The 23,253-nt window shown below is 46.1% G+C and overlaps 3 protein-coding genes across 3 annotated transcripts in view; 1 reads left to right on the top strand and 2 right to left on the bottom strand.

Moving 5' to 3' along the window:
• The window catches only part of LOC309550227 (uncharacterized protein), a 1,381,219-nt gene that overhangs the window by 236,051 nt on the left and 1,121,915 nt on the right, over nucleotides 1-23,253 (bottom strand).
• LOC309550746 (uncharacterized protein) overlaps nucleotides 1-23,253 on the top strand; it is a 224,815-nt gene that overhangs the window by 110,702 nt on the left and 90,860 nt on the right. The window lies entirely within an intron of this gene.
• Nucleotides 1-23,253, bottom strand: part of LOC309548731 (uncharacterized protein) — a gene marked incomplete at its 3' end in the record, with an annotated part of 98,477 nt that overhangs the window by 3,170 nt on the left and 72,054 nt on the right. The window contains exon 6 of the mRNA XM_082248686.1: nucleotides 1,695-1,862. Coding sequence (XP_082104812.1) covers nucleotides 1,695-1,862 — 168 coding nt within the window. The remainder of the gene's footprint in view (nucleotides 1-1,694; nucleotides 1,863-23,253) is intronic.

Here is a 23,253-nt window from a genome sequence, read left to right as displayed (position 1 = left end):
GGGACATCCTGGAAGACTTCTGGATACCAAAGGAAGCTCCTGACATCCCGCACAGCTGCCCAGCACCATACCCGCCCACCAATACTTCCAATAGGTAGGAAAACTTCATACAAAAATGGTCCTATAAGTGAGGAGGACAAAAAAGGAACTCAGCCATTGGCTTATCCTGAACATTTATGGGGGTTGGGTCTTATGGGGAGGAACGAGGGCGGGGCTACCCAAACGCATGCTGCCATGGACATCTATCAGAAAAACACATTATGGCCACTAGATGGAACTGACCATTGTAGGAAATCCCAATTCACCATGACTGGGGGAATGCGGGTCACATTTCATCAACACATTTATAACAACCAGATCTGTAAGTGTTTGTGAAATCTTCCCACACAAAATGTACTCAGCCAATGAAAGGTAAGGACTCCATTTTTATTTTTCTCCTACCATCAATGGCCAACACGGGACAACACTTCATCTATGTCTTTGGTGATCTCTGATCTCCTTATGAAGTGTTTCTTACATGATGAAGATCAGCCATGGAGTATATCTGAGGTGTATATCAGGGGGTGCTTCTTCCCCACATGTCCACCAACATTCATATAGAAGACATTTCCTACACTCAAGGCACTAATACACCTCCAGGGTTGTGTGGGACCCCTGATGTACAGGAAGACAGGACTTCAGTGAGGAACAATTTCCTCACTCAGGACAGGAATACGGCTTCTCCTCCATGTGAGATCTCTGATGTGTGGAAAGATTGGACTTCTGTGCAAAACATTTCCCGCACTCAGGACAGGAATACGGCTTCTCACCAGTGTGCGATCTCTGATGTGTGGAAAGAGTAGACTTCTTTGAAAAACATTTCCCGCATTCAGGACAGGAATACGACTTTTCCCTCGTGTGTGATCTCTGATGCCTGGAAAGAGCAGACTTGCCTGAAAAACATTTCCCGCACTGATGTGTGGAAAGACTGGACTTCTCTGCAAAACATTTCCCGCACTAAGGACAGGAATACAGCTTCTCACCAGTGTGAGATCTCTCATGTGTGGAAAGATATGACTTGCATGAAAAACATTTCCCGCACTGAGGACAGGACTACGGCTTCTCACCCGTGTGAGATCTCTGATGCTTGGAAAGAGTGGACTTCCGTGTAAAACATTTCCCACACTCAGGACAGGAATATGGCTTCTCCCCCGTGTGCAATCTCTGATGATTGGAAAGATCACACTTCTGTGTAAAACATTTCCCGCACTCAGGACAGGAATACGGCTTCTCACCAGTGTGCGATCTCTGATGCATGGAAAGAGCAGACTTGCATGAAAAACATTTCCCGCACTCAGGACAGGAATACGGCTTCTCACCAGTGTGCGATCTCTGATGTGTAGAAAGAGAGGACATCTGTGCAAAACATTTTCCGCACTCAGGACAGGAATACGGCTTCTCACCAGTGTGCAATCTCTGATGCATGGAAAGAGCAGACTTGCATGAAAAACATTTCCCGCACTCAGGACAGGAATACGGCTTCTCACCAGTGTGCGATCTCTGATGTGTAGAAAGAGCGGACATCTGTGCAAAACATTTTCCGCACTCAGGACAGGAATACGGCTTCTCACCAGTGTGAGATCTCTCATGTGTGGAAAGATATGACTTGTATGAAAAACATTTCCTGCACTGAGGACAGGAATACGGCTTCTCACCGGTGTGAGATCTCTGATGTCTAGAAAGAGTGGAGATCTCTGCAAAACATTTCCCGCACTCAGGACAGGAATATGGCTTTTCTTCTGTGTGAGATCTCAGATGTAGGGAAAGATGAGCTTTCTTTAAAAAACATTTCCCGCACTCAGGACAGGAATGCAGCTTCTCAACTGTGTGAGCTCGTTTATGCTCATTAAGATTGAATTTAAAAAAGAAACACTTCCCGCACTCAGGACAGGAGAACCTCTTATCTGTTGTCAGGACGGCACCGTCCCTCACAGTCTGAGGTTCCTCAGCATAAGAGGAATACGATGGTACGGCACTGTCCCTCTCAGCCTGAGGTTTCTCAGGATAAGAGGGATACGATGGTCCGGCACCGTCCCTCACAGTCTGAGGTTCCTCAGGATAAGAGAAATACGATGGTCCATCTACACTGTGTGGAGGCGGATGGACATTTGAGGTAGCCGGGTTTTCTCCTGGACTATACTGTGTGATGTCCTCATCTTCTACTTTACAGTCTGGAGACAAAGTAAGACAATCCTCTGAGGTTTTCCTCATCTCCCATCCACCTACTAAAATAGAAATACAAAGATTATTACTAGACATCAGCAGATTGGTTCCCCTAAACCAGGACTCCGCCCACATCAGACAGCTTTGTCTCTGAGAATCTTACAATTCCACCCTCAAGGTAACTAGTAAATGGGCCTCTGATCTCCTACCAGTTCATTTCTTTATTCATGGACCTTAGTCAGAGAGTGAGGGAACAACGAGAACTGTCTTTTATAGGAGTGACAGTGATGAGGGGATTATAGGATGAGTGTCCCCTCCCCCTCTATCACTCATTGCCATTTTCCTAACACAAGAAGTCCCACACTTCCATGATTTAGTCATAAATAACAGCGGGGCTGAGCCCCACCAGAGGTCAGAGTGAGGATGGGGGGAGAACAACCAAGATGAAGACTGGACTGATCCTGAAGACCATATATATCTCTGGGGAAGTCCAATCAGGATGCAACGCATCAGATGGGAGTGGCTTGAGGACATCATCACGTTAGGCGGAGTGCCCTCAAGTTACACTGAGACCGATGCTTGGGGAATCTGCAGTGATTGTGTGTATTCAATGCTGGATTGTTTTTTTTAACCTTGTGAGTGCTTTTCTTATCCATGTAATAAATATAACAGTGAGCACTATGGAGTCTCTTTATCTCTAGTAGCAGGAGCTGACTACCTAAAGAGGAGGCTCCGCCTACATGTACCTGAAGGTGTGTCATTTCATGCTGGGTGTGTCCTCTTTGTATGGAGCAATGGGGTCTGAAGAGGTGAGAGAACACCTGGAATTGCAGAGTGGGGCACTGTCAGCTTATTCTCCGTGACACCAGAAGGGTGGATTTGTGGCTCATTCATGTTTACTGTGGATTGTAAAACTGTTTGTGACTGTTCACCAGTGTGCGTGTCTTTTCATATCTTTTCTTCAAGTTTTTGTGTGTTTGTGTGTAACAGTGTGTGCATTGTATAGATAGAATATACACGGCTCAAAAAAAAAAAAAATGAAAGGAAATCAGTGAGTTGGGTGTGAGACTATACAGACATATCCCTCCACCCAGCACAGCCAGCAAATAACAGAGCAAGTAACCCCAGGAGAATTCTTCTGTCAGAGATCTTGCTAGACCCGGGCATGGGGCAGAAGACCCAAGGTACATACCCCAGGTGTCTAGGCTGAGCAACGTCTATGGTGAACATCAACATTTTACTGCCAGCTGAACCCCAGAATCTCCATAAATCCAGTCTAGAAACATAAATTGTGTCTGCAGCACAGAGAAGGAATATTATCCGAGAGAAATACAGGAATACAGGACGGGGAACACAGCTCAGGAAAGTGACCAGGGGATTACAGGCTGATATCACCCAGTCCCCGCCCTACTCTGGACCAATCTGTGAGCAGTATGGGTGGAGGAATGTATTTAGTGTTAATGACCCACCTGTGCTGATCTCTGTAGGAGTGTCCTCCTCTATAAATGTCCCCGTTATTCCATCCTCCTCCATAGACTGCTGATCATCCCTCACATACGTCTCTTCTTCTGCTTTAACTTCAAATTCTATATCAATTGGATCTCCACTCTAAACCAAGAAAATAAGAGAGAATATCATCTGGAAGATATAAGCTTACATAAAAAACACACACATCCCCTCCAGAAGTCCATGTTCTAAATACTCCATCCCACCAACCTTGTAACAGTGAAGGATGGTGTGATCTTCCTGTGTGGAATCCCGGGAATACAGAGGATGGGGACATCGCTCTGGTGGGTTTTTGGTATTAAGTGGCTCCATCATATTCTTGTGTCCTTCTGAAACCTCCTCCATCACTCGATACTCCTCATCCTCCTCTTTATATTCTTCTTTTACCACAATATTATCCTTGGAGTTTCCATTCTGAAAGATAAAATATTCATTGTAAAAAAACACGATTGCTTATAAACCATAACTACCAATAATTGTCAGACATCTACCTGATGATGGTGAGGGATGGTGTGACCTTCCTGTGTGGAATCCTGGGAATACAGAGGACAGGGACATCTCTCTGGTGGGTTTCTGTAGCTGGATGACTCCACCATGGTGTCCTGGTACAGATCTTTGTGTACTTCCTCTATGACCTCATCCTCATCATCCTCCTCTTTTATTTCGTCTTTTACCTCAACGTTAGAATCTCTCAGATTTCCACTCTGAATATATAATAAAAAAGACATCAATGGTAACAATGCAGATAATGTACAGATCCTAATGATACTATCAGTGATTGTTCCTCATCTACCTGATGATGGTGAGGGCTGGTGTGACCTTCCTGTGTGGAATCCCGGGAATACAGAGGACATGGACATCTCTCTGGTGGGTTCCCATTACTGGAAGCATCTGTAGGAAACACACACACACACACTGTCAGGGACCATAAACCAGGCGAAGACAGAAAGTACAATTAAAAAAAAAAAAAAAAAAAATCACACCTTTAATGAAAGAGAAAAAAAATAACAGTTCAGGAACGTAGTCAAAAACAGAAGCCGGGCTTTGGATGCCAGAGCAGGTAATCAAAGGAGCCGGGGTCAAGAAACCAGAAGTCAGGATAGTCAGGAGCAAACATCAGGAACAGGAATAGGAAGAGAAGTCAGCCAGGGCAAGTAACACACAGGAACACACTGGAGATCATAGACCAAGCAAGGGCAAGGAGGAAATGAGCTCAGCTGCTTCAAAAGCAAAAAAGGGGCTGGCTGTAGGCTGGACTAATGAGGCAGGAAATGGTAACCAGGTGAGTCATTGTGGTAACAAGCGGCTGGTAGTTACCCTACAGTTAAGCAGCTTCTGAATACTGAAAGAAAAGAGAAGCTCGCTAACTATCAGGAGCCCAACCCTAACAGTACCCTCTTCCCCAACAATCCCTCCCCCTTAGGGGAGCACCAGACTTGAGGGGAAAATATATATGGAAAGCCTGGAACAGGGTAGGAGCATTTACGTCCGAGGATGAAACCCAAGAGCTTTCCCCTGGACCGCAACCCCTCTGTGAACTAGATAGCGTATGTGTCCACTAAACCTATGGGAGTCAATGATAGATTGTATCTCATATTCCACATGATTGTCAACCTTAAGCGGGTGAGGGCGAGGTACTGAGGTGGTATAGCAATAACACTTAAGGAAACATGGAATACGTTGTAAATACGAACGTTGGAAGGAAGATCTAATGTGTAGGCCACCGTGTTAACCTTATAGAGTATTTTGAAAGGCCCAATATTCCGAGGTGCCAGTTTTAGTCAGGGAACGTGGAATCAGAGTTAATGGGAAGACAGCCAGACCCTCTCCCCAACTTAGTAGGAGGGTGCAGGTAGACGTTGGCGGTCAGCATGGATTGTACCTCTCTGGAGTGTTACAAAGATTCTAAACTGAGATAATCAGGAGGTGGCATTGATGGTGCTATTGTGAGCAAACTCCACCCAAGGTAACAGGTCCCCCCAGTTATTATGGTGGTCAGAAATATAGCAATGTAAGAACTGCTTCAAGGCTTGGTTGGCCAATTCTGCTGCCCCATTGGACTGTGGGTGATATGCAGAGGAGAAGAAAAGCTGAACTCCCAACTGTGCACAAAAGGCTCACCAAAACTTGGACACCAACTGTTTACCCCGGTCCGAGATGATAACAAACTGAAGAACTCTCCAGTGAAAATTTATGCCAGTTCCTTAAACACAGGCAACTTCTTTAGTGGAATGCAATGTGACATTTTTGAAAAACGGTCAAACACCATAAAAATAAACTGTGTTGCTATGGGAGTTGGGTAAATCCACAATAAAATCAATAGACAAGTGGGTCCAAGGCCTCTCGCCACTGAGTATGGGTTGTAGGAGACCCACTGGAAGGTGTTGTGGTGTTTTATTCTGAGCACACACAGGACAAGCGGCTACAAAGCTGGTTTCATGAGCATGGAGACTAGGCCACCAGCATTGTTGAGACATAGGCCATATATGTCCATACGCCGTTGATTTTTTCCTGGGTGCCCAGCTGTCTTTGGTGAATGGTAGGTCTGAAGGAAAATGGTGCGGAGATTCTCGGGGACAAAGCAGCGGTCATGAGGTTTTCCAGGAGGAGAATGGATCTGAGAGGGCATCATTCTCTCACCCAAAGGTGAAGTGAGACTAGAAAAAAATAGCCAAAATGCAGTCCGAGGGTATCACAGGAGTGGGAACAGACTCCATTTTGGAAGAGGAGGAAAACTGCGGCAATAAGGCATTTGCTCTTATATTCTTTGTATCAGGTAAGAATGAGACTATGTAATTGAAGCTTGACAGAAAAAGGTCCCACTGAGCCCTTCCAGGAGATAAATGTCTAGCCTCAGACAAGAATGAAAGCTTCTTATGGTCAGTCAAAATGAGGCCCAGCACAGTAGTACCCTTGATGAGATGCCTCCCTTCTTTAAGAGTTAAAATTATGGCTAATAATTCTCTGTCCCCAGTTTCAGAATTTCATTCTGCTAGAGACAACTTTTTTAGAAAAGTAGCCACAAGGATGGATAGAACTCTCAGGGGTAGGAGGTTGAGACAGGAAAGCGCCTACTCCAATATCAGATGCATCAACTTCAAGAATGACGTGTAACATGGGATCAGGATGTTCCAGCACTGGAACTGCAGCAAAAAATGGCCTTGAAGGATTCAAAGGCTTTAATGGATTCCCAGGACCAATTCTGTGGGTTGTCCTCTTTTCTGGTCATACAGTATCAATGAAGGGGTTGGACCAGAAAAGAGAAATTACTCATAAATCTCTGATAATAATTGGCAAAGCCAAGAAAATGTTGTAGAGGACGTAGACCTATGGGCCAAAGCCACTTTAAGACTGCAGATGGCTTCTCTGGGTCCATCGAAAACCTGGCAGCACAAATGACATAACCCAAAAATTTAACCTGTTCATGGAACTCGCACTTTTCCAAGTTGCAATAGAGATTGCTTTCTCTCAACCTCTGTAGCACATGGGAGAGACATCTGTGTGGTGGTTCTCTAGGGATTTAGAATATATGAGAATATCATCCAGGTAAATTACCACACATTACGGCAGCATATCTCAGAGGACATCGTTAATAAAGTCCTGGAAAACTGCAGGAGCGTTGCAGAGACCAAAAGGGCATTACGAGATATTCGTAGTGTCCGGTCCTAGTATTACATTTCCATTCATGGCCCTCATTAATCCTCACAAGATTGTATGCCCCTCGCAAATCGAGCTTAGTGAAGACCGTTGTTCCCTTGAGGCAGTCAAATAATTCCATTATCAATGGGATCGGATAAGTATTTTTAACAATAATGCGAATGAGACCCCTATAATCGATACAGAGACTTAGTTGACCACTCTTTTTTTCACAAATAAAAAGCCAGCACTGGTAGAAGAGGATTTGTGGAAGAAACCCTGGGATAGTTAAATCGCAGCATACTTCTCCATTGCCTTCTCCTCTGAGACAGACAGCTTGTAAACCCGACCACGAGGAGGAATGGCACCGGGGTTGAAGGTCAACTGTGCACTCAAAAGGCCAATGTGCCAAAATACCAGCCTGACCTTTGTCAAAGAGTCACAGAATTCATGGTACTCTTCTGGCAGTAAAGAGACTGAAGACGTGCACATGATCTTAATCACTTTTTAAAAAGATACATTAGTGCATTGTGGGGACCATGACAAAACCTCAGCATTACGACAATTAAAAAAGGAATTGGGCCTCTGTAACCAAAGATAACCAATGAAAACTGGGTAATGAGGTAAGGAAATGACTAGGAATTTGAAATATCTCATGGTGAAGAGCCCCTACAGCCATGGTCAATGGAGTGGTTTCATGGGTCACAAAAGCAGGCTGTAGAGGTCTCCCATCAAAAGCCTCAATGGTAAGTGGGGAGGCACAAGGCTGCAGTGGTATCGGGTGCTTCACCAGAAAGTGCAGTTAAAATCACACCTTTAAGTAAATAGCAAATATAACAGTTCAGGAACATAGTCAAAAACAGAAGCCAGAACAGGTAATCAGAGGATCAAGGATCAGGAAACCATAAGTCAGTTTAGTCAGGCGAAACAAATCAGGAACAGGTATCGGAAGAGAAGTCAGCCACGGCAAGTCATACACAGGAACACACTGGAGAGCATGGACCACGCAAGGACAAGGAGGAAATGAGCTAAGCTACTTAAATAGCAAAATGGGGCTGGCTGTAGACTGGACTAATGAGGCAGGTAATGGTAACCAGGTGAGTCACTGTGGTAACGAGCGGCTGATAATTAACCGACAGCTAAGCAACTTCTGAGCTCTGAAAGAAAAGAGCTGCTTGTTAAGTAGCAGGAGCCCAGCCCTGACACACACTGACTGAATACATTGTTTCTATGTGTTGATGATGGGGGATCTAGGTGGAGCCTATGACTGCTCTCTCCTCTACAATAAAGTCTCCTCTTACCCGGTGATGTGAGGGGCGGCTGATTCTCCATCATGACGTCCTTGTAGAGATCCTTGTGTCCTTCTAAATACTCCCACTCCTCCATGGAGAAATAGACAGTGACATCCTGACACCTTATAGGAACCTGACACACACAATGATACAGTCACCATCCAGACACATCCCTTGTCTGTTACTGGATAATGTCCCAGAATTCCCAGCACCACTCACCTCTCCTGTCAGCAGCTCCATCATCTTCTTGGTGACTTCTAGAATCTTCTGCATGTTGTGTCTCTCAGGTTTTAGGGAGTCACATGGAGGCACTGTGATGGTCATATGATCACCTGACTTCACAAGAGGAAATCTCTGTATTGGAGAACCAATAGGAATATCATGTTAGAATCCCAGAATCCTCCTCACCTCTCCGGTCAGGTCTGTGTTTTATTAATAGAGATAAGAGTGATGTAATGTGACCTCCCAGAATCCTCCTCACCTCTTCGGTCAGGTCTGTGTTTTATTAACCACTTGCCGACTGCCCACAGTATATTTACTGCTGCAGTCAGCCCCTCACAGGCAAAGCGACGTAGGACTACGTCGCTAGCCTGTGGGGCTCTAAGGGGCGGGCACGCACCGCCGGAGGTGCGCTCCCACCCCCGCTCCTTCACATCCCCGCGCGTGTGACCGGCGGACCAGATGTCCGTCGGCCACTCGCCATCTCCCGGTGGAGAGGGAGAAAGGCAGGCGGCTGATGTAAACAAAGCCGTCTGTCATTCTCCCTGATCTAACTGCAGAGATCATACGGTCCTGCTATGTAGGATCGTATATCTCTGTTACACCACTAACCACATCCCTTGACAGTTAGAATCACGCCCCTAGGGACACACTTAACCCCTGCATCATCAATAAAGTTAACCCCTTCCCTGCCAGTGTCATTTTTACAGTAACAGTGCATATGTATAGCACTGATTACTGTAGTAATGTCACTGGTACCCCCAAAAGTGTCAAAAATGTCAGTCAAGGGTCCGATCTGTCCGCCGCAATGTCGCAGTCCCGCAAAAAAAATTTGCAGATCGCCGCCATTACTCGTTAAAAAAAAACAACAAAAATGACAGAAATCTTTCCCTTAGTTAGTAAACGCAATAACTTTTGTGCAAACCAATCAAAATACACTTATTGCGATTTTTTTTAAACCAAAATATCTAGCAGAAAACAAATTGGCCTAAAATGTTAAAAAATGTTGATTTTTACATTTTTTTTGGGGAATTTCATATAAAAAATGTCAAAAATAGTGTTATTTTTGCAAAATTTACGCTCTTTTTTTGTTTATAGCGCAAAAAGTAAAAATCGCACAGGTGATTAAATACCACCAAAAGAAAGCTCTGCTTGTGGGGAAAAAAAAGGACATCAATTTCATTTTAGGTACAGCATCGCACGACCGCGCAATTGTCCGTTAAAGTCACGCAGTGCCGAATCTCAAAATAGGGCCTGGTCAGGAAGGGGGTAAAATCTTCCAGGGCTTAAGTGGTTAATAGAGATAAGAGTGATGTCATGTGACCTCCCAGAATCCTCCTCACCTCTCCGGTCAGCAGGTAGATGATCTCCAGGGTGAGGTTTAGTATCTTCTCAGTCATGTGACTCCGGTCCTCCTCCATCCTCATTGGTGGCTTCATTTGATCTATGTGGGTTTCTGTCTAGACAGGTAGGAAAGATAACTGATAATGAAACATTATACACTGCTCAAAAAAATAAAAGGAACACTTTTTAATCAGAGTATAGCATCAAATCAAGTAGACTCCTAGAATACTGATCTGGTCAGTTAAGTAGCAGTGGGGGTTGTTTATCAGATTCCGCTGCTTTGGTTTTAATTGAAATTACCAGGCGCACTAGATGGGCAACAATGAGACAACCCCCACAACAGGAATGGTTTTACAGGTGGAGGTCAATAACATTTTTTTCCCTACTCATCTTTTCTGAGTGTTTGTCACTAGTTTTGTTGATTTTGGCTAGGGTCAGTGTCACTATTGGTAATTTGCTGTGTCTCCCAGCACAGTCTCAGGAGCATGGAGGAGATTCCAGGAGATAGGCAGTTACTCTAGGAGGGCTGGACAGGGCAGTAGAAGGTCCTTAACCCATCAGCAGGACCGGTATCTGCTCCTTTGTGCAAGGAGGAACAGGATGAGCTCTGCCAGAGTCCTACAAAATGACCTCCAGGAGGACACTGGTGTGAATGTCTCTGACCAAACAATCAGAAACAGACTTCATGAGGGTGGCCTGAGGGCCCGATGTCCTCTAGTGGGCCCTGTTCTCACTGCCCGGCACTGTGGAGCTCGATTGACATTTGCCATTGAACACCAGATATGGAAGGTCCACCACTGGCACCCGGTGTTTTTCACAGAGCAGGTTCACCCTGAGCACATGTGACAGACGTGAAAGGGTCTGGAGAAGCCGTGGAGAACATTATGCTGCCTGTAACATCGTTCAGCATGACCGGTTGGGTGGTGGGTCAGTGATGGTCTGGGGAGACATATCCATGGAGAGATGAACGGATCTCTACAGACTAGACAATGGCACCCTGTGGTATTGGGATGAAATCCTTGGACCCATTGTCAGACCCTATGCTGGTGCAGTGGGTCCTGGGTTCCTCCTGGTGCACAGCAATGCCCGGCCTCATGTGGTGAGAGTATGCAGCCAGTTCCTGGAGGATGAAGGAATTGATACCATTGAATGGCCCCCACACTCGCCTGACCTAAATCCAATAGAATCCCTCTGGGACATTCTGTTTCAGTCCATCCGACGGCGCCAGGTTGCCCCTAAGTCAGTTGAGGAGCTCAGTGATGCCCTGGTCCAGATCTGGGAGGAAATACCCCAGGACACCATCTGTGGTCTCATTAGGAGCATGCCCCGACGTTGTCAGGCATGCATACAAGTACGTGGGGGGCCATACACACTACTGAGGACCATTCTGAGGTCCTGCAATGACATTTCACCAAAATGGACTCGCCTGCTGCATCATTTTTTCACTTTGATTTTCGGAGTGTCTTTGAGTTCCACCCTCTGTAGGGTGATAATTTTCATTTCCATCAAATGATGTGACATCCTTTCCTTCCTAACACGTTACCCAATCCATACCAGTATAGATCCTAACACATTACCCAGCCCATACCAGTATAGATCCTAACACATTACCCAGCCCATACCAGTATAGATCCTAACACATTACCCAGTCCATACCAGTATAGATCCTAACACATTACCCAGTCCATACCAGTATAGATCCTAACACATTACCCAGTCCATACCAGTATAGATCCTAACACATTACCCAGTCCATACCAGCACAGATTATAACACATCACCCAGTCCATACCAGTATAGATCCTAACACGTCACCCAGTCCATACCAGTATAGATCCTAACACATTACCCAGTCCATACCAGCACAGATTATAACACATCACCCAGTCCATACCAGTATAGATCCTAACACGTCACCCAGTCCATACCAGTATAGAGCCTAACACATCACCCAGTCCAAGGGGAAATAAGATCTTATTACCTCCTCTGCTTTCACTTCCAGCAATGTCTAATAGCTTCTACCTACCTCATGGAACTTCCTGTCTTTGTCAAACATAACTTCCTGTCTGTACCTGACATCACTTCCTGTCTTCCAAAGAGATCTCCTGTCTATAAAGAAGTGAGGTCACCACCTTGTGGATATCAGAGGAACTGCAGCCCCGAGAAACGTCTCGCAGTGTGAACCCGGCCTTGTGCTGTGTGTGTATGTACTGTATATACACACACAGCACAAAGACATGTTCACACTACCAGACGTTTCTCAGGGCTGCAGTTCCTCTGATTTCCACAAGGTGGTGATTTTACTTCTACCCAGCCAGGAAGTCTCTCTGGAATACAGACAGGAAGTGATGTCAGGTACAGACAGGAAGTGATGTCAGGTACAGACAGGAAGTGATGTCAGGTACAGACAGGAAGTGATGTCAGGTACAGACAGGAAGTTCCGGGTGAGAGGTGAGTTGGGAGGAAGTAGAGAGGAGACATTGTTGGAAGTGGCAGCAGAGGAGGTAATAAGATCTTATTTTCTATTTATACCCAGTAACCCCCCCCCCCCGTCATGTCCGTCCTCCTCCTCCATAGTCACTGTGACGTCTTTTATCTCCAGCAGATGATGATACACACATATATAGTGTGGAAACCTAGATTAACCCCTTCAGGGGGATCAGTTGATGAATAATATATCTTGCTTGCAAAGCTGACCATACATGGTTCAATTTTATCCTTCAGCCAGCGGGATGAGTAAAGAAATGGAAATCCTCCCCACTGCACAATTGTATTCTGACAATGGGGGCGCTCCTCCGCTCTCAGAATACACAGATCAGTGATGAAGCTATTGGCTGCAGCTGCTGATGGAGTGACTTTTATCCGGCAGTAACCACACATGGATGGAAATGTGACCAATCCCTGCTGAACCAGCTGAATTTCCATGTATCTATTGTCACCTTAAGTGACTTCCTCCCCTCCCCCTCATCTCCTTCATTATGTGAGTCATGCTGACATAATCTCCCATTGGCTGAGCAATATTCTCGTTTCTTTCTGAGCTCCTTCTTGCTATTCCTTGTCCTGCCTGTTGTTTCCTTGGATTGATTTTCTGTGTAGTGACCCCGGCTTCATCTCTTGGATGCGCTCGTCTGTTGCTTGTCCTGACCTTTATCCTGATTCCTGGATCTCCTCCTCATCTCACACCCAACATGGAGAATGGAATTTGTGATCCAGGTGGCCAAATTTTACGAGAATCCCAAACCCCAAGGATCATAGAAAACACTAAACTGTCCAGATTAAATATTTTCTCACTGGGACCATAGTGCTTAAATAAATACCGACATTCATATTACCTCCTGATATCCTCATCCTATTATTGTACAACCAAAACCAATCCAGATAATTCTCTGTTATCAATATTATCTGTCTACAGGGAAACCTTCATACATGATGGCCCTAATGAGGATGGAGGAAGACCGGAGTCACATGACTGAGAAGACACTAAACCTCACCCTGGAGATCATCTACCTGCTGACCGGAGAGGTGAGGAGGATTCTTGGAGGTCACATGACATCACTCTTATCTCTATTAATAAAACACAGACCTGACCGGAGAGGTGAGGAGGATTCTGAGATTCTAACATCATATTCCTATTGGTTCTTCAATACAGAGATTTCCTCTTCTGAAGTCAGGTGATCATATGACCATCACAGTGCCTCCATGTGACTCCCTAAAACCTGAGAGACACAACATGCAGAAGATTCTAGAAGTCACCAAGAAGATAATGGAGCTGCTGACAGGAGAGGTGAGCGGTGCCGGGAATTCTGGGACTTTATCCAGTAACAGACAAGGGATGTGTCTGGATGGTGACTGTATCATTGTGTGTGTCAGGTTCCTATAAGGTGTCAGGATGTCACTGTCTATTTCTCCATGTAGGAGTATTTAGAAGGACACAAGGATCTCTACAAGGACGTCATGATGGAGAATCAGCCGCCCCTCACATCACCGGGTAAGAGGAGACTTTATTGTAAAGGAGAGAGCAGTACGGAGGATCCACCTAGATCCCCCATCATCTGATAAACACATAGAAACAATGTATTCAGTCAGTGTGTGTGTTTCCTACAGATGGATCCAGTAATGGGAACCCACCAAAGAGATGTCCCTGTCCTCTGTATTCCCGGGATTCCACACAGGAAGATCACACCATCCCTTACCATGATAAGGAGGATGGATCCAGTAATGGGAACCCACCAGAGAGATGTCCCCGTCCTGTGTATTCCCAGGATTCCACACAGGAGGGTCACACCATCCCTCACCATCATCAGGTAGATGAGGAACAATCACTGATAGTATCATTAGGATCTGTACATTATCTGCATTGTTACCATTGATGTCATTTTTATTATATATTCAGAGTAGAAATCTGAGAGATTCTAAATTTGAAGTTAAAGAAGAGATAAAAGAGGAGGGGTGATGGAGGAGTCAGAGTTTCTAAAAGGACACAAAGATCTGTACCAGGACACCATGGAGGAGTCATCCAGCTACAGAAACCCACCAGAGAGATGTCCCCGTCCTCTGTATTCCCGGGATTCCACACAGGAAGGTCACACCATCCCTCATTGTTACAAGGTTGGTGAGACAGAGCTTATAAAACATAGACTCATGAAGACAATGTGTGGATTGTTAATGTGATGTTGCAATATTAAATCTTATATTTTACAGATGATATTCTCTCTCATTTTTTTGATTTAGAGTGGAGATCCAATCGATATAGAATTTGAGGTTAAAGCAGAAGAAGAAGAGAGGTATGTGAGGGATGATCAGCAGTCTATGGAGGAGGATGGAATAACGGGGACATTTATAGAGGAGGACACTCCTACAGAAATCAGCACAGGTGGGTCATTAACACTAAATACATCCCTCTACCCATACTGCTCACTGATTGGTCCAGAATAGGGCAAGGACTGGGTGATATCAGCCTGTAATCCCCTGGTCACTTTCCTGAGCTGTGTTCCCCATCCTGTATTCCTGTATTTCTCTCGGATAATCTTCCTTCTCTGTGCTGCAGACACAATTTATGTCTCTAGACTGGATTTATGGAGATTCTGGGGTTCAGCTGGCAGCAAAATGTTGATTTTCACTAGAGGTGTTACCAGACCTAGGCACCTGAGACATGTGTTTTGGTTCTTCTGCCCCATGCCCGGGTCTAGTAAGATCTCTGACAGAACAATTCTCCCGGGATTACTTGCTCTGTTGTCTGCTGGCTGTGCCGGGTGGAGGGATATGTCTGTATAGTCTCACACCCAAGTCACTGAGTGCAGTCTCAGGAGATGGGAGGCAGCGGTGGGGGACCTCTGCAAATTGCCTCATGTAAACAGTTAACCTTCCACTGATTCCTGAATACCAATATTATGAGTCCTGACCCTTACACTATATAATTTATATTATAAATGTAAATGGTGGAAAGCTGTGAGAATGCCATCATCCCGGTCATAACATCCAAAAAATACCCTCCATAGGAGTAGGGACTATAATGGGCATATAAGACAAAATAAATTCCAAAAACATGGATTATAAAACAATATCCATTTTATTACAAACAGATTGAAAACTAGATTATAAAAGAATGTGTCTTGTGAACATTTGTGAGATAGCAGTTTACCGGTTTGATTACCAAGACCTCAACCAAAACATAATAATGTAATGAGACATCCGAGGGGTCTCGAAAATTAGGGTCGGAAATCTTCTTAGGGATGCTCATATGGTATAAAGGTATTCCCGCCATATACACCGCCTTCACATGGACAAGCCAAGGATCATAAAGACAAGAAATTGTGCCACCATGATGCTTAGGCTTAAGACAGAGGGCGCTGTGATTGTCTGCAGAGCCACGGGGGCATCAAAATAGGACCAGGTATCCTCAGAGGGATGTAATTACACTAGTGACAGCAACACCACACTGCTAGATGGAACTGTCATCCAATGGTAAGTGTAATGCTGAATACAGAGCAGGCAGCTGAGGTCATGTAACATGAGCTTCCGGACTCACAGATTCATCAGACCTGGTGGTGTCGCTGCAAAAACACCGGTAACAGCAAAGCACGGTGCCGTTCTGGCAGCTCAGCTGCACCACCAATCACTCTGCTCCAGCCTGTTGGTCTGGAAGATCATGTTAGATGGTCACAATTCAGCCTCTCTTTCCAGCATGTTATTACACAAATGTTCACAGGCCACATTCTTTTATAATCTAGTTTTTACTCTGTATGAAATAAAATGTATATTGTTTTATAGGCCATGTTTTTGGAATTTGTTTTGTCTGATATGCCCATAATAGTCCCTACTCCATTGGAGGGTATTTTTTAATATATCATTTATGTTGTACATTACATACTCCTGACCCCTGCACTATATATTCTATATTGTACATTACATACTCCTGACCCCTGCACTATATACTCTATTTTGTACATTACATCATTCTGATACTATATAGTCCTTTCTGTTGTATCTTATACAATATGTTGTACATTACATAGTCCTGACTTCTGCTCTCTCCCCTCTACCCACTGCTGTATATACACATAATATGGATTCTCTTTTGTTACACCCATTTCCTACCAGCTGGACGTTTTATATCCGATGATTTGATTGGAGGACAGACTTTTACATGGTGATAATAATGTGATAACATCCTCCAACTTTGGAACCTTAAACAGAAAGTGATAATCGGGAAGGAGTCAGTAACCCAATGATGGTGGTCTTCAGGATCAGTCCAGTCTTCATCTTGGTTCCCCCCCCCATCCTCACTCTCTGACCTCTGGTGGGGCTCAGCCCCGCTGTTATTCATGACTAAATCATAGACTAAATAAGGAAGTGCAGTACTTCTTGTGTTGGGAAGATGGCAATGACTGATAGAGGGGGAGGGGACACTCGTCCTATAATCCCCTCATCACTGTCACTCCTATAAAAGACAGTTCTCGTTGTTTCCTCACTCTCTGACTAAGGTCCATGAATAAAGAAATGAACTGGTAGATCAGAGGACCCATTTACTAGTTACCTTGAGGGTGGAATTGTAAGATCCTCAGAGACAAAGCTGTCTGATGTGGGCGGAGTCCTGGTTTAGGGGAACCAATCTGCTGATGTCTAGTAATAATCTTTGTATTTCTATTTTAGTACATGGACGGGAGATGAGGAAAACCTCAGAGGATTGTCTCACTTTGTCTCCAGACTGTAAAGTAGAAGATGAGGACATCACACAGTATAGTCCAGGAGAAAACCCGGCTACCTCAAATCTCCATCGGCACCACACAGTGTAGATGGGCCTCAGTCTGTGAGGGACGGTGCTGTCCTTACAACAGATAAGAGGTTCTCCTGTACTGAGTGCGGGAAGTGTTTCCGTTTTAAATACAAGCTTAATGTGCATAAAAGATCTCACACCGGTGAGAAGCCGTATTCCTGTCCTGAGTGTGGGAAATGTTTTTCAAAGAAGTCCACTCTTTCCACACATCAGAGATTGCACACTGGTGAGAAGCCGCATTCCTGTCCTGAGTGTGGGAAATGTTTTTCAGAGAAGTCCGCTCTTTCCAGACATCAGAGATTGCACACTGGTGAGAAGCCGTATTCCTGTCCTGAGTGTGAGAAATGTTTTTCACAGAAGTCCACTCTTTCCACACATCAGAGATTGCACACGGGTGAGAAGCCGTATTCCTGTTCTCAGTGCGGGAAATGTTTTTCACGGAAATCACATCTTTCCACACATCAGAGATTGCACATGGGGGAGAAGCCACTTTCCTGTCCTGAGTGAGGGAAATGTTCCTCACTGAAATCCTGTCTTCCTCTACATCAGGAGTCCCACACAACCCTCAAGGTGTATTAGTGCCTTGATTGCGGGAAATGTTTTATAAATGAAAGTTGGTGGACATGTGGGGAAGAAGCACACCCTGATATACACCTCAGATATACTCCATGGCTGATATTCATCATGTGAGAAACACTTCATAAGGAGATCAGAGATCACCAAAGTCATGGATGAAGTGTTGTCCCATGTTGGCCATTGATAGCAGGAGAAAAATAAAAATGGAGTCCTTACCTTTCATTGGCTGAGTACATTTTGTGTGGGAAGATTTCACAAACACTTACAGGTCTGGTTGTTATAAATGTATTGATGAAATGTGACTCGCATTCCCTCAGTCATGGTGAATTGGGATTTCCTATAATGGTCAGTTCCATCTAGTGGCCATAATGTGCTTTCCTGACAGATGTCCATGGCAGCATACGTTTGGATAGCCCCGCCCTCGTTCCTCCCCCATAAGACCCCACCCCCATAAATGTTCAGGATAAGCCAAAGGCTGCGTTCCTTTTTTGTTCTCCTCACTTATAAGACCATTTTTGTATGAAGTTTTCCTACCTATTGGAAGTATTGGTGGGCGGGTCTGGTGCTGGGCAGCTGTGCGGGATGTCAGGAGCTTCCTTTGGTATCCAGAAGTCTTCCAGGATGTCCCGAGTGATCATTGAGTCCCCAGCTATCAGCGGGGTGGTGTTATGGCACACATACAGTATGTAGAGGGTCCATGCCTGGAGAGTGGGCCCTACCATTGGCGGCCATTTGCATTGGCTGGGAGCTCAGCTGTTAGCGGGTGGCCATTAAGTGTTAGACACGTGAAATTCGTTTCGGTGCCAATACAAATTCAGACAAATTTTTGGTTATTCCTAGATTCGGATGTATCCAAATCTCCAAATGAAATTGTAATGAATTTCTTTGAAATCTGTTAAAATTTGTTTTGTTTATTCATTTTCTAACGAATTCCAACTTTTCAGAACGATTAAAATTCGGATCAGTCAAAAAAAAACGATCGACCTTTGCAAATTCTGTGTGAAGAAATAGCTGGTTGTTAAGCAGCAAGCCGGGATGCCGCCCGCCCGCATCCTTACCAACCATGACTCATCAGCTGTCAGCGGGCTTCCCTACTGACAGATGAATGTAAAGAAAAGAATGCCGGCATTGCCTGGCAATAGAAAAAACGGAGTGCCCCCAGTCCATACAAGGCCCTTAGGGGCCAAAATTAAAAAAAAAAAAAAAAACAATAGCGTGGGTTCTCCCCTAAAATCCACACTAGACCCTTTATGCCGGCTTGCAGCCCGGCAGGTCAGGAAAGTGGGAGGGAGCTTGGTAAAAGGGGCTTTCAGATTACGACAAGCCCCCTGCCTGCAGATCCCCTCAAGCATGGCCCACGGTTGTGGGGAAGAGGCCCTTGTTACCATCAACATGGGGACAAGGTGCTTTGGGGTGGGGGGGAGAGGGGGGTCTCGCTTGTCCCCCCTTTCCTGACTTGCCAAACTGCATGCTCAGGTAAAGGTCTGTTTTATATTTTGTGGGGACCCCACATTTATTTTTTTACATTTTGCGGTGGTCCTGGTATAGACTGGGGGGGAGGGGACCCCACGTCATTTTTTTAAACATTTTTCTATTGCCGGCATTCTTTTCTTTCCATTCATCTGTCAGTGGGGAAGCCCGCTGACAGCTGATGAATCATCGGTTGTTAAGGATGCCGGCGGCCGGCTTCCCAGCCCCCTGCTTAACAACCAGCTATTTCTTCAGACAGAATTTTAATCAGTCGATCGTTTTTCGACTGATCGGAATTCCTAATGCTCTGAAAAGTTGAAATTTGTTAGAAAATTAATAAACTAAATTAATTTTACTGAAAACGAAAATACATTTTATGAAAACTAAACAAACGTAAACGATTTCTGAAAACTAAACAAATGTTTCCATTCTACACATGTCTCCTAAGCGTGCCCAACCCAGATATAGCAGTTGTGTTCCTGCCTCTGGGATCCGGGTCGCCCTGCGGATGCATCGATTACCCTGTGGAAGAGGTCCGGGACACGTGAGTATGTTTGGCTTGAGGTCAGCAGAAGGGAGCAGACGACATGCGGGCTGCTAGGGAGTAGAGTTGAGCGGACACCTGGATGTCCGTGTTCGGCGGGTTCGGCCAAACTTGAAAAAAAAGTCCGGGTCCATGGACCTGGACTTTTTCCGAACGTTACCCGGACACCGAACCCCCACTGAAGTCAATGGGGACCCGAACTTTCAGGCACTAAAATGGCTCTAAAACACCAATGGAAAGGGCTAGAGTGCTGCAAAGAACAGCAAAACGTAGTTAAGAGCATGGCAAGTGCTCTACAAACAAATGTGGATAGGGAAATAACTTAAAACAACAAACAAAAACAGAAAAATAAAAAAAATTTCTTCATCTGTGAAGGACGAGGCCCATATGGAGTAGGAGGGAGGTTGAGGTGGCGGTGGATGTGGCGGTGTAGGTGGAAGCGGCGGTGGAGGGGGACGAGGTAGACAACACTGCTTTTTTTCAGTCATTTTAAATAAGGGTACACCCCAAAAGAGTGAGAAAGATCAAAAATATAACAATGGCTGGGTAAGGTCGGTATCCATCTCTATTCTGCACAAGGCATGGAAAAGTCCTGTGGGATCCATGCCTGGTTCATTTTAATGAACGTGAGCTTGTCCACATTGTCTCTGGACAGGCGGCTGCGCTTGTCTGTGATAACGCCCCCAGCCGTGCTAAATACACGTTCAGATAATACACTGGCTGCAGGGCACGCCAGCACCTCCAAGGCTTAAAGGGCAAGCTCAGGCCATGTGCCCAATTTGGAGACCCAGAAGTTGAAGGGGGCAGACCCGTCATTCACTACATGTAGGCGTGTGCACACATACTGCTCCACCATGTTGGTGAAATGCTGCCTCCTGCTAAGACGTTCCATATGAGCTGCTGCTTGTTGTGGCGTGCTGACAAAGCTTTTCCACATTTCGGCCATGCTAACCCTGCCTTCTGAGGTGCTGGCGGTGCCCTGGTTGCGTTGGCGACCTCTTCCTCCTCCTCCTCTGCCTTGGCCTTGTGCTTCCACTGTGGCCCCGCTGTCAGGTGGGAATGCCAGCAGCATCACGTCTACCAGCGTGCGTTTGTACTCGCGCATCTGGTGATCGCGCTCCAGTGAGTGAATTAAGGACGGTACGTTGTCCTTGTAACGGGGATCCAGCAGCGTGGCCACCCAGTAATCAGCACAAGTTAGAATGTGGGCAACTCGGCGGTCATTGTGGAGACACTGCAGGATGTAATCGCTCATGTGTGCCAGGCTGCCCAGAGGCAACGAAAGGCTGTCCTCTGTGGGAGGTGTATCGTCTGTGTCCTCTGTATCCCCCCAGCCACGCACCAGTGATGGCCATGAGTTGGCCTGGGTGCCACCCTGCTGTGAACATGGTTCCATCTCCTCATCCTCCAGAACTGTGCCCCTGCTGGACAATTGTGTACCTGGCGTTTGTGTGTGCAGGAACCCACCCTCGGAGCCACTTGCGAATGTCCTGCCCTGAAAGCCTTGGAAATGTTACCTCTTCATCCTCCTCCTCATCCTGTGCCACATCCTCTTCCATCATCGCCCGAATCGTTTTTTGAAGGAGGCATAGAAGTGGGATAGTTAAGCTGACAACGGCATCATCGGCACTGGCCATGTTGGTGGAGTACTCAAAACAGCGCAACAAGGCACACAGGTCTCGCATGGAGGCCCAGTTATTGGTGGTGAAGTGGTGCTGTTCCGTAGAGCGACTCACGCGTGCGTGCTGCAGCTGAAACTCCACTATGGCCTGCTGCTGCTCGCACAGTCTTTCCAGCATGTGCAAGGTGGAGTTCCACCTTGTGGGCACGTCACATATGAGGCGGTGAGCGGGAAGGCCGAAGTTACGCTGCAGCGCTGACCGGCGAGCAGGGTGAGAACGCCGAAAGTGCGCACAGATGGCCCGCACTTTCTGTAGCAGCTCTGAAATATCGGGGTAATTTTTAAGGAACCTCTGCACCACCAAATTCAGCACATGCGCCAGGCAAGGGATGTGCATCAAACCGGCTAGGCCCAGAGCTCCTATGAGATTTCGCCCGTTATCGCACACCACCTGGCCGGGCTTGAGGCTCACTGGCAGCAACCACTCATTTGTCTGCTGTTCCATGCTCCTCCACAACTCCTGCGCGGTGTGTGTTTTTTTCCCCCAAACAGGCAAGTTTTAAAACTGCCTGTTGTCGTTTACCCCTGGCTGTGCTGAAGTTGGTGATGAAGGTGTTACGCTGACCGGATGAGGAGGCGATAGAGGATGAGGAGTAGGAGGAGTTAGGAACAGGAGGCAAATTGAAGCGCCCTGCAATCCTCGGTGGTGGAAGGACATGCGCCAAATTGCTATCCGCCTCAGGCCCATCCGCCACTGCATTTACCCAGTGTACCGTTAGGGAGATATAACGCCCCTGACAGTGCTTACTGGTCAACGTATCGGTAGTTAGGTGGACCTTGGCACAGATGGCGTTGCGCAGTGCACACCTGATTTTTTTCCCCCACTTGGTTGTGCAGGGAAGGGATAGCTTGCCTGGAAAAGTAGTGGCGGCTGGGCACGACGTACTGTGGGACAGCCACCGACATAAGGCTTTTAAAACTGTATGTCTCCACCAGACGGAATGACAGCATTTCAAAGGCCAAGAATTTTGAAATGCTGGCATTCAGGGCCAGGGATCGCGGGTGGGTAGGGGGGTACTTCCTCTTCCTCTGAAGTGTTTGGGAGATGGAAAGCTGAACGCTTCCACGGGACATTGTGGAGATGGTTGGTGACCCAGGTGGTGGTGTTGCTGACAGATCGTCTGTTTGCGGGGTGGCAGGTGCCGGTATCACTACAGAGGTGGATGAAGAGGCCGAGACTGCAGCAGAAGAGGAAGCAGGAGGAGCCAGAGACCTTTCTTGGTTTTGAAGGTGTCTACTCCACTGCAACTCGTGCTTTGCACTTAGATGCCTGATCATGCAGGTTGTGCTCAGGTTGAGAAGGTTTATGCCTCGCTTCAGGCTCTGATTGCACAGGGTGCAAACCACTCGTGTCCTGTCATCAGCACATTTTCTGAAGAACTTCCACGCTAGAGAACTCCTTTGAGCTCGCTTTGGTGCGCTCGTTCCCTTGCTGCGTTGGGCAGTAGCAGGCGTAGTGTCTAGGGCACAGCCGCTCCGCTTCTGCACCCTGCTCCCTCTTCTGCTG

Source organism: Pelophylax lessonae (assembly GCF_965119305.1).
Source record: "Pelophylax lessonae genome assembly, chromosome: 3".
Lineage (NCBI taxonomy): Eukaryota > Metazoa > Chordata > Amphibia > Anura > Ranidae > Pelophylax > Pelophylax lessonae.
The sequence above is the reverse complement of the archived record's forward strand: the minus strand, read 5'-3'. Positions and strand labels throughout refer to the sequence as shown.